Genomic DNA, 12,328 nt, shown 5'->3' on the forward strand with positions numbered 1-12,328 from the left:
TCATGCTATACTGCTTCTTCCACTGCATGTGGCAAACCATCATCGATACCCTCCTGTTCGGGAGTATATGGTGCAGCAACAGTTTGCTGTATTAAGTCTGTCCTGCCATTTATAGCAGGCACAAACTCCAAAGTAAGTGGCAAAAGACCCTCAAAGACATCACCAATGTCATGGGTGGCTGGCATTTGAAATTGATCATGTGAAAATGCCACATTTTCAGCAAATAGGACATCCCTACTGACAAAGACTTTCTTCGTGCGTGGATCATATAGGCGATAGCCCTTACTCTCCGAACTGTAGCCAATAAATATGCATTTTACAGCCTTGTCATCAAACTTCCCACAAAGCTCTTTTGAAACATGTGCCTAGGCTATGCAACCAAACACCCGAAAGTAGTCTACTTTGGGTTTCATGCCATGCCAAGCTTCGAACGGTGTGATCATCTTCAATGCCTTAGTGGGTGCACAATTCAACACATGATTTGCACACTGGAGGCCTTCTAGCCAAAACTTATGAGGTAGCCCCTTGCTTTTTAGCCTACAACAAGTCATCTCCATAAGAGTTTGATTCTTCCTTTCAGCAACACCATTTTGCTGAGGAGTCTTTCTAACAATGGCTTAATGTGTAATGCCATGATCAAGCAAATATGTCTCAACAGCACGAGGTATGTACTCCCCCCCCCTCTATCTGTGCGAAGTGTCCACACTTTTAAGTCAGTTTCAACTTCATGCTTTGCAGCAAGATGTTTGAAATGCATGAACACATCGGATTTTGCCTTCAGCCCATACACCCATGTATACCAAGAGTAGTCATCAATAAATGTAACAAAGTACCGATGACCTCCAACCGCACGTGTCCTCATGGGACCACAAACATCAGAGTGAATAAGCTGCATTTTTCGGACAGCACGCACTACACCATCCTTTTTGAAGGCAAACCTATACATCCTGCCCAAAATACATCCCTCACATGCATGAGGGGGTGGAGTCTCCACTAGAGGCAATGCATCTACCATATGATACCTTTGAAGGGTCATCAAACTCCCAAAGCTCATGTGTCCATAGCGGGCATGCCATAGCTCCGCATTTTGCATAGCAGGTAAAATAGTAGTGACTGCTAAAGTATCATGGGATTGTCTGTCATATGTATCCAACAAAAATAGACCCTTATGCAGGGTGTCGGAGCCTAAGTGCATAATCCATCTCTCTATCTCTAACAATGCATTTGTCATGCGCAAAGATGACTTGAAAGCCATGATTATTAAGAGTAGAGATAGACAACAAGTTCTTTGTAATGCTAGGTACAAACAAGACATCTAGAAGTATGAAATCACAACCATTTGCAACAATAATAGTGACTGTCCCAATGCCACATACATCATAACTGCAGATGTTCGCACATGTAACATGCTTCCCAGCAAGGGCTGAATGCAAAGAGGTAAACAAACACTTCTTGGAAGTGATATGCTTTGATGCACACTGTCAAAATACCATGTTTGCTGCATTTCAGCAACATTAAATGCTGAATCAACCATTGAAGAATCATAACTACATGTGAGAAATGCATAGTCCTCCTCTACAAAGTTGGCTAAAGTATCATCATCAATAGATTTGCTAGCGGATGTTTCTTGGACAGCCAAACCGAAGTTTTTTTTCTTCTCTTTGGCCAATCTCTTTCTGCATTCATCGATGTAGTGACCGGGCTTCTTGCAATAATGGCATTTCCCCTTCTTTTTAGTCTTTTCTGTGTCTTGGACAACCTTATTTGATGGCTGTCTAGCATCACCCTTTTACTGATTTTTTACATTTTGCTTGACTTTTCCTTTGCCTTTGAACTTGGAAAGCATAGCCACATCACCTGAACGCAATGCCACATTCTTCGGAGTCTGTTCCTCTTACAGCAAGAGGCCTTCCAACTCCACAAATGTAAGGGGCTGATGCCACCCCCTCAAAGACAACATCAAAGAGGTGTGGAAGCCAAGATATGATTCTAAAAGAGAGTTCAATGTGATGTTTACCAATTCAGCATCCTGAATGACCTCGTCAACATTGGGTAGCTGCTCACGCAAATCCTGTATGTGAGTAGGGTGCTCGGTCATACTATCACCTTCATCCATGGTCACATTGGCCAACTCTCTGCGGAGATAGGATATCCTAACCTCATTGCATGCTACAAAAATACACTCAAGTACATCCCATGCTAATTTTGAGGTCTTACAAGATCGAATGTGTGGAATAATTGTCCTTTTCACTGACAAGGCAATCAAAGAAAGTGTATGTGCATCTTTTGAGCCCCATTTCCTCTGATCCTCGATAGGAGGGAGAAAAAGGGCAGCAGCAATAGCAGCACCAGCAACCTGTCCTCAAGCATTATGCTAAGGTGTCTAAGGTGCAATACCTCCTGGTCGCTGCAAATCACCTGTAACATAGTCCCATAAGTCCTTCGCCACAAGAAGGTTACGGACCATAAAACTCCACAGTGGGTAGTTTGAGCCATCAAGTTTGTCCTCCTGAGTAAGGACATCAAGGATGTTGCTCTGATCATTATTCCCTTGACGTGCCATGCTGTCAATGATAGACAAAAATCTACAGCCAAATACTTCAATGCTGAAGTATAGAGTATACTCCTCAAAGTACCAAAATCCCCCATGGGATTAAGAAACAAGTACCGAACTGTCACACAAATGCCTAAGTGTGCACAATGCCACCCAAATTAGCACTCAACCAGTAAATTACAACAGTATACTGTTATACCGCACTCGCCTCGAAATGTGTGCCCACAAAAGTACAAAATACAGCAACTTAATGCTAATTCTTACCAAAATTTATTGAATTTTTTCAAAATTCTCTGCCCATTCTGACTGTAACAGCAATTAAATGTTGTTGTACTGCTTGTTGCTTGCCTTGGAGTGCGTGTCGGGCAAAAGCCCCAAATTTCTGTCTAGAATTTCAAAGAAATTGAAGAAATTTGTACCTTACAACTGGAATTTTTGCAAAAATCTCGCCTCGAGATGCATGTCAGCAGTAAACAGCAACTGAAATCTACCTATGATGCATGCCAGATTCAAAAAACTGAAAAGCCCCAAATTTTCTTAAGCCAACGTGGAAGAAATTACGCAATGTCTATGAGTTTAGTAAAAATTTGCGCAAGGGGCCTCCAATCGAGCAAAAGCCCCAAATTTTTGGGCAGCACAAGCTGAGATTCGAGAAGAGATGGCTGAAATAGACTATAAATTCTGAAAATTTCGAGAAAACCCCAAATCTGAAAATTAGGGTTTTTGCACTTTTTAAGGTTTGCAAAAATTGGCGGGCAGGACTGCGAAAATGGCAGGTAGAGCTGAGAAAATGCCAAGCAGAGCTGAAAACAATAGCAGCTCTTCCAAAACAGCAACTCCTTGGGCTCCGTATGGGACTACGCATTGGTCTGCATGCAAGGCTACATGCAGGCTGAAAAAACAGATCTGGAGTAGATGACTGAGCTGGACAGATCTGGAGCAAATGGACAGATTTGGAGTAGACAAGAGACGGCTCAGCTATAGCTCCTCCTCCACTTCAGCAACACCTCACAGCAACTGAAAACTCTTCCTTGTGCTGAGAACCAAGCTGGCAGCAGTAGGACCTTGGGTGGGATGGCACCGACTAACGGTGGCTGAACAGAATCCGCGCGTATGAGCTACTCTGATACCAAATGTTGGAAAATGGCAGCCAGTTATGGAGAGAGAGAGAGAGAGAGAGAGGAGAGAATGACAGCAAGAGAGTGAGTTGAAGCAAAAAGAGGAGTGTACTTGCTAGAATAAAAGATAGAGTGAAGGTACAACTTATGTTTAGGTCAAGGGTTGACCTAACCAGCCTTCCATCAACTAACTAGAGTTAGGTTTATTTTACTCTAAAGCCTAGTGTCACTACTTTAAGTTTCTAAGACACTAGGTGTACACACCTTACATTGACACTTTGATAAGTGTCCACACCACACAAATTACATTGGGCGCTGCCCATAGAATCGACAAATTCTAACATTATGGTCTTACCAAACTCATTAATTGGGTTATCTTTACCAAGCACCTATCTCTATGAAGGATGCTACTGCAAAAGCCATCCTTCGGACATATTGTCAAGAGCATAGGCTTTATCATCTCAATTCTCCTTCTTTTGAGCACAATCCTCCACAAACATCTCCCCTTTGCCTCACCCATCAAGCTACCATCCATCTCATGTAGAGATATAATAGGATTTGCAAAAGAAAAGATAAGTGTATCACCACGATTGGAACACAGTGAACTCACGCACTGATGCAAATATGCAAAATACGCAAAAATGCAAAAATGAAGATAGCTAGATAATGAATGAATAACTGAATGAGGAGTATTGAATAATGAATAAATGTGTACACAATGCTCAAGGGCAAAGCTGTCCAACAACTAATGTCTCTCATGGGAGTGGACTGAGGGAGATGTTGATGTGTGTCATCTACCAGAGACAGATGTGGAGTGCAATTACCACCAATTGGAGTAGAGACTAGTGAAGAAAAGTGTTGAAAACGCAAAAACGAACTGTTGCAGGCACAAATGCAGATCAAACCGATGTCGAAAAGTGCTCTAAACGACAGACAATAGCAAAGCAGCTTGTAGAGATGAAAATGCAGCAATCCACCAGGTCATAACAATCAGGGCAGCAGGTGCGAATGCTTGAACGCGGGCTGCAGTGATCAAATAGAGGGCTGGAGTGATGGTGATAGCAACTAGAACCACACGCAAGTTGGGCAGCCTTCGGATAATCACAGTAGCAGCTGGAGGTGATGAGGAATGAGTGGGCAGCAACACAAGGAGGAGCTAACAACCAGGCAATGATGAGCTGGGGATATACTGGGATAACCTACAAAACAAGGGATGCAAGTGACCAAGCATGCACTCCATTTATAGCTGAACACCAACCAAACGATGAGAGCTTCGCTTATGGGACACTAAAACACATGGATTGAATTTGAGTTTCAGGGCTGTTTCATGAGCTAATTAATGCAGGTCTAATGTGTAATGCACCTTTTTTGGCTTAGCATCCCAGATGTTCCATCCCATCCCCCACCATCTCCTTTGGTGGTTCCCTTGGACCCCTTATCCTTTTCAGAAGGGGATAGTGACATCAATGATGTGGCTTTGGATTCTCTAGCCTTTCTATCAATTTTAAAGGGGGATTCCCAAGATTATGAGAGCTCTCATGGATTCTCATCCTCACAAGGCCTATACCTTGTGCAATTGCTACTCTCTCTGTTCTCTGAGCCCCCTTCCTTGCCACTAGCATGCCCATCCCCTACCCTTTGGTACATGATTGTCATCTCTAGTAGGAGTCCTCCATATTTTCAATAGCTCCTCGCTATCATCATCTGGCTGAGCCAATGATTTGGCTCATCCATTCCTGAATGGATACCTTTTATGTGACCCATTCAAGGCCTCTCCACTCCTATCATCATGTACCTGCCACCATTTCTTCAGGTTCTCCTCTAGAGAAGGGGTCATGCTACTCAGCTGGATTTCATCCTTGGCAGGCCACATTGACATTGCAATGTTCTAATCTTCCATTGGATTCTCTGCTCCTTTCACACTTAACCACACCCAAGATCTAAGAGGGGGTGTTCGTAGATATGCATTTCTCTATCTTGTTCTTCCATGTTTGTCTCCTATTTGTGAGCCTCAGCCACAATTGAGCAAGGACATCTACAGCTCTAACACTCTCTGCAAGTTAATCGTTTTCATGTGACAGCAACCTTCATCATAGGCACATCCAGTGGAGACCTCATCTTGTCCATGGCCTCTCTAGGCCTGCCTAGCATCAGTCGTTTGTTTCCCTCTGCATTTCATTCCCATTTCAGGCAGGGCAGACATCTGCAGTCCTGGGCAGCACTTTCTCAGCAGGTCGGACAGGCAGTCTGGCCAGTTTTTGGTGGGCATCAGACCCCTTTGGGTGCAGTCAGCCAGTTTCAGCCTCTCTTCCCTATTTACAGGGCTGTTTTCTTCTTGGCTTGTCATTGTTTTCAGCCTCTCCTCCACTTTTTCTTGCTGTCAGTCAGTTTAAAGTTATTCCAGCCAAGCCAACCATTATCTTCTCTCTCATCTCTCCTCTCACAGTCCTGTGCCCTCACTGATGTGGCCAGACCACACGTACAGGGGCTGTTATATCAGCCTGTATTGTGTCTCACTCACGTTCCAGTTTTGTTTCATTCAGCATCTTGTGCGTTCTTCTTCTCTCTGTGTGTTACTTTTTTGCTTCCATACTCTGCATTCACAGACTGGAGGATATTGATATTTCTAAAATCATTAAATCGCTGTATTCTAACAGCAAAAACGAAGCTCGAAAATCAGCATCTTGAACAGGCACCAACTTTCTGAAAACTGGCCAGAGCTCTGGTGGAATGAGCTTTATGTGTCACCTCACACCGCAACAGTTACAAGCATAAAAATTGGAAAAAGCGTAGCTAAGCTATCATTAAAAACTTTCTCATGCTAAGAGTAGACATATTATATGGCACTGACAGTCATAACGTAACCGTTACCTAGTTGTCCAATAAACGCAGTATCCACTAGGGAGGCAAGAGGATCAGCTGCAAGCGCTAGCAGCGCTGGCAATGCAATTCCTGCTATCTCCCATCCAAGCTCATCTGCCTTGAAGACATTGCTGTCAAAATTTCAACCATTGCTTAGAGCTTATTGCTTCAAGACTTAATACACCATAAAGACAACCTAAGAACCCACTTAATCATATTATCTTCATAAAAAACATAATGTTACCTTGCACCCTCAAAGAAATAGTACCACACCCTCTTTCCCCTATCTCTGCTCTGACACAAGACATCATTTTCCTGGGCCACTGACATATTAAAGCTGCTCAGTTGTTCTTTAACTGGAGAATTTGGCTTCGATGGTGATTGTTCATCTAAGCTCCCCAACCATCTTGATCCACCACACCTTTTCCGCCTTGACCAGAGTATGTTAGCTTTGCGCTGGGTATAAACTTCAACAAATTCAACTTTCTTTGTGATAATGGGTGACGAAAAGGACACAGAGATTAAACTTTGTGTGTGTTTCATATGAGAATGTCGAAGTAGCCACGGAGCTTCAAAAAGGACATCAAATGCCCTCATGCTCTTAGAGTTGTTAGATAGTTCATTGGTAGCATCTTTGCATCCTTAAAAAGACATGGTAGAAGACGACTAAGAAGCCTCCAAGTACAAGGTGTGCAAAGGAAAAGGAATCACATTTGAACCTGCACTCTTCTCAACAACACGTAGTACACAAGTAAGGAGCAAATCAACTATAAGCCACGAAATAGAAGAGAAATCAAAATGTACAAAACCAGATTGAACTCAAACAATAATGCATATGTTTATTTAACCCAACCAAAAAAAGCCCACTCGGTTGCAGCATGCCATGCTGTTTATTACTACTGGTAAGCTCAAAAGTCTGTTCTCATGGTGCACGGCCATATATTTTGAATCAGTGAACTCCATTACTTGAACAATCTAATAAGTTGTGCTGGTCTCATGACCCATGTTATGAAGCTGATAGTAAGGTGCAACTCTATTATTTGAATAACCTAATGAGGTACACAGCTAAAACGGTGTGGATGTCCTTTGAATTCTAAATGTGTCACATGACCAGCAACAATACGCTCTAACAGCCTTTACAGTGAAAGAAACTGAAGGTGTCTAATACAAACCCTAAGATAGGTGTTCAATATGGATGTCGTATGCACAAAATGTTGGACTGCACAGATGTAAATTTGCCATGCACATCATATGACACACATTTAATATGCCAATTTGTTTGTATACAGCTTTATGAAGAACCCATGAAACTCGAGTATGACAAGTAGCTTGAAATAAGCTGAAGGTATACGCAAAGAGCCTCTTTCTAGCTAAAGTTTTTTGTTTGACAGAAGAAGTCAATTCAGGCATTGCCCCCATGCAGCAACGATGATCTTCAGAACCACCTTGGCCTTCAAACTTGACCAATATGGATTAAAAAATGCCAGAAGTTGATTGACTAATATGGAGGGAAAATGCCAGAAGTTGACTTTGGAGATTTCACGTGTCAATACTTTCTGCCTCGGTTAGGGCATTTGCCAAGATTGATTTGCTACTAATCATCTCATGTAGCCAAACATGCTATCGGCCCATAATGCTGTCAAAGAAAGCATTTAGCCACTCACTTTTACCATGAAAGAACCATCCATCCATCTTCTATTGGAGATTACCAGAATTGGCACTAGACATCCGGAGATTATGGTGAAGACAAAGGTAATTCTTACATGAACACTACTTCAACATTTGGCAGGCAAAACGCAGAACATGGCATCCAAGCTCACTGTACTTCTTTAGTGGAGATGCGTCTTAAGAGGTAGGTTTTTTATATCCAAATTTCTGTTACAAGATACATGCGTCAAGAACTGCATGTCAATCCAGACAAATTAATTATAGAGAACGTGTCAACCAAAAAGTCTGATTTGCACGTTTTCCATGGCACTTTGCAGTCACAGAAGCTACAACTGCTCCCCTAGGGTGTTGGATCACACAATGGTAATCTGCACTGGTATAGGGTGGACACATTATGCAAATAGACGCCTTGCATCACCAAAGCAAATTCCGACCAGTCCCTTCTTTCTAGACCAACCCCTTTTAGCCTACATATGTGAAGAGTCTCGATTTTATCCCATCGACAAAGATGGCACACCCCTGGTCATGTCAACACTAGGACAGGAGTGTTGGATCACGGTGACGACCATCAAACCAGGCATACGAACAAGGTCAGAGCTGGTCTGGGCCATATAGAACTTGGGAAGGGGGAGAAGCGTGTGTACAAATGACAGCAATGACTAGGTTCAGAGCAAAGGCTGTTAAAGTGTACCTTCCTAGCCGGCCCATATATACTTTTGATGTTGTGAGGAGGAAGCCACTTTTGCTGCAGCTGAAAACAATCTCTCTCAGACCTACATTCACCTACAAGAAGGAATCAGGGCCCTAGTAAAGCTCTGATCGACAAGGCAACCATGGATGCGAGAGCGAACCACACAATCGGTATAAAGATGAGAATAGTGCTGGCAGAGCGACAGCATGTGGAGACATCCATTAAAAACAGGAAATTGAGAGAAGAAATGAGCACAGCTATAGAGAGAGAGAAAGAGAGAGAGAGAGAGAGAGAGAGAGAGAGACCTTCATGGGAGAAACATGAGAGCGCCATATTAAGGTAGCTTACCATTACCATGAGAGCTGATGATTGTGATGAAGGTGGACTGTGAGCCTGAGGGTCACAACAGCTTCAGAAAGAAATAACAGAGATAAATGAAGCAATGGGAGAAGTCATCAGCAGCCCATCGCAGGAATCCCAATGAAAGAAGGAACTAGAGAGAAAATAAGACAGAGTCGATCAATGGGTGAAAAACTATTTGAGGAAGGTGGGCAGGTGCAAACTGTGATTGCTTTCCGACCCAACCCAGAAACAAAAAACACGCACACTCTCTCTCGCTCTCTCGCTCACTCATACGAGAAAAACAAAACGAGGAAAGGTAGATAAAAACACTATTTAACGACCACCACAACAAAATACAAGGAAGGCCCTGCCTCAGGAAGGCCATAACACATGTAGCTACCGGGCCACCGCTTGTTGCTTTTTGGTGCCACAACAGCTCAAAACAAAAGCACCCACAAAAGAAAAACCATTTAACATTTGCAAATAACTTTAAATAATGCATATAGAAAGAGCCTTGGTGCCTTTCTGTACCCTTGCCTCTGGGAAGTGGTGGGTGGAACTCCTTTAAACTTTTGACCCTCTCTCCCTGCTTTTTTGGTCTTAACTCCTCCCGATTAATAACAGCGGAGGTCGTGCATAGACCTCCCAGATCTTTTAGATGTCAAACAAGTCGAGTTTACATGGTGTGACATGCATGTTTTCCTTCTTACTTACTAACTTTGTTGTCACCTTTACTTTGAAATGCAAGTAGACAGTAAGGCATGGCTGCAGTCTAAGATGATCTCTTAGTAGAGGGGCTCCTTTCGAACCTCTCCCATGCCCCTCTTCTTTGGATCTTAATACTTCCAATTGGGAGTATGAGTCCTCACATGAAGGTGATGGAGAAAGTGTCATGTTGAAAGGCAAGACTATCTTCAATCATCACAATAAACTTATGTAGACCTCATGTAACACTAAGCAAAATTCTCTTTGCCCTAAGTCACCTTGCATTCCACGTGATATGTTACTTCACCATTACCCATCACAAACGTTGAAGAACAAGATTGCATCATTACCCAAATTCTCTTATATCAATTGGCCTTTGGCATTTTACTTGACAAGTTTGTCAATAAATTTGGATATTGACTTTTAACATTCTACAGATGGGGGTGACACAAAGATAACATAAATATCAAAAGCCAAAAGAATGGCATATAGTTTGCTTGTTATGCATACTTTTCAAACAAATCAATAGTTTGACTCAACGAGGAAGCTTAGGTCTACTGAGCTATAACTATAGATCAATCGACACAATAACCTTTGACATATGATTGTGTCACACAAGCAATTTGTCTTTCTTACATGATGCATAGTTGCACATCATCATTAGTCCCTCCCCTTTAGCACTTTATGGACCTTTAATCAATGAAAATTTCTTAGAGATTACATCATGGTTGTGCATCTTAGCAAGTTGATATACAAGTGGGGGCTAGCTACAGCGAGTTTTTCTGAACAAGTTTCATAATTTTGTGGATTGGAGACTATGCATAGTTGGTTGCAGGTATTAGATTTTCATCTGGCATGTGCAAGTTTCAACTAGTCACGTTAAGGGGAAGAATGATCAATAATTTTACCATGAGTGTATTGGCTCTAGTGCAATTTTTGTTATGCATATGTGCCACTTTGTAACATGGGTATAATTTACCATAGTTACATGAAAGACAAAAGGTTCATAATTGTAACCCTAAACTTATGGACCATGGTGGAGACATCAAATGGAAACACAACATCAGCATGCATTTATTTGGTCATGTAAGTTGTTATGATAGTGGCATCCATGGTGATGAAGATGGAAATGTCATCTATTCTATATCTTGAAAAAATTTTGTCAAATGTATTGTGAAACATCATGTGGCAACCCTTAAAGAGAAACCAACATGTGACATTCCAATCTTGAAAAGCCACTATGCGTTATATATTATGTTTTGTATGAAGAGAAGGTCCATAAAGCTTATGCCATGGCTCAAGAACAAGACCCCAAAGTAAAGAGGGTGCCTAGTCGGAGAAGACTACGTAAAAGTAATCTCTCTCTCTCTCTCTCTCTCTCTCTCTCTCTCTCTCTCTCTCTCTCTCTCTCTCTCTCTCTCTCTCTCTCTCTCTCTCTCTCTCTCTCTCTCTCTATTGTATCACAGTTTGTCTCATAGGCCAGTTTTGGTCTTTAGAAGACGTTAATATAACTTTCTTTCTTTCTTTCTTTTCTTTCTCAATGGATCCATTTTGGTTCCCAAGTGTTCGCTAATGATAATGCAAACATTTTGGAGGAGGATGTTTAAATTTTAGAAATTAACTTCAAGTTGTATGAAGATATATGTGAGGTGTTAGGTTTAGTGGTAAGCATTAAGGAAATAGAAACACCCAAGATGCAATATTGAGAAGATAATTAGGTTTTGGACAAGTTCAAGCTTAAGGACATTGGGTTTGACAATACTATTAGATGTTTTGGCTGCCCTGTTCGGATAAGGATAACCATGAAGCAAATATTCCCTTAGGTTTTGGAGAAGATGAAAGGGAGATTGGAGAAGTTGATGGTAGTAGTTTATCAATTGGAGGTAATTTGGTAGTCATCAAGCATATCTTTTAGTTTATGACTATCAATTATGCAATCATATTCCCATTTTCAAGGAAATAATCCTAGGACTGGTGGATAATGCCATCATATTCCCCTTCTCAAGGAAATTGTGGCATAGGTGGATAAACTAATTAGGGAAGCAAGTCACCACCAATAAGAAAGATGGTGGTCTTGGTGTGGCCGATTAGGGCTATTCATTTCAACTAGAAATGGATGAGAATTGTTGCTATAGTAGTGCTTAATGGTGGGTTGTACTAATAAGATATTGCAGTGACACCTTTTTTCGAGAGGAAATGGTGTTAGATTTTCCATGGGATTTCTTTGATATCATATTTATATTGTTATAGGTTATGATTATTGTTGATAAAGGAGACCATTCTATGCAAACATATTTGTACTTGTGCATTGGCTTTTAATCAAGTTTAGTCATTACCATTCACACTATCTAAGAAGGGTATCAAGACTTAGTAAGATTTAACTAAATT

At 41.6% G+C, this 12,328-nt stretch overlaps 1 protein-coding gene across 8 annotated transcripts in view; it reads right to left on the bottom strand.

The window, feature by feature from the left end:
- The window catches only part of LOC148035412 (protein DETOXIFICATION 42-like), a 74,538-nt gene extending 64,999 nt beyond the window's left edge, over positions 1-9,539 (bottom strand). Inside the window, exons 1-4 of one of the 8 annotated variants that reach the window (XM_087680414.1) lie at positions 9,242-9,536; positions 8,894-8,985; positions 6,779-7,253; positions 6,544-6,665 (exon numbers count right to left, since the gene is read on the bottom strand). In XM_087680414.1, the coding sequence (XP_087536540.1) occupies positions 6,544-6,665; positions 6,779-7,131 (475 nt within the window). In that variant the 5' untranslated portion in view covers positions 7,132-7,253; positions 8,894-8,985; positions 9,242-9,536. Of the gene's footprint in view, positions 1-6,543; positions 6,666-6,778; positions 7,261-8,297; positions 8,868-8,893; positions 8,986-9,241 lie in introns of those variants that run through there. The other 7 variants (XM_087680413.1, XM_087680418.1, XM_087680416.1 and 4 more) reach the window with 7 other exon arrangements.
- Between the last annotated feature and the right edge of the window lie 2,789 nt (positions 9,540-12,328).

Source organism: Lygodium microphyllum, chromosome 6 (assembly GCF_053477565.2).
Source record: "Lygodium microphyllum isolate KBCC chromosome 6, Lygodium_microphyllum_v1.1.10, whole genome shotgun sequence".
NCBI lineage: Eukaryota > Viridiplantae > Streptophyta > Polypodiopsida > Schizaeales > Lygodiaceae > Lygodium > Lygodium microphyllum.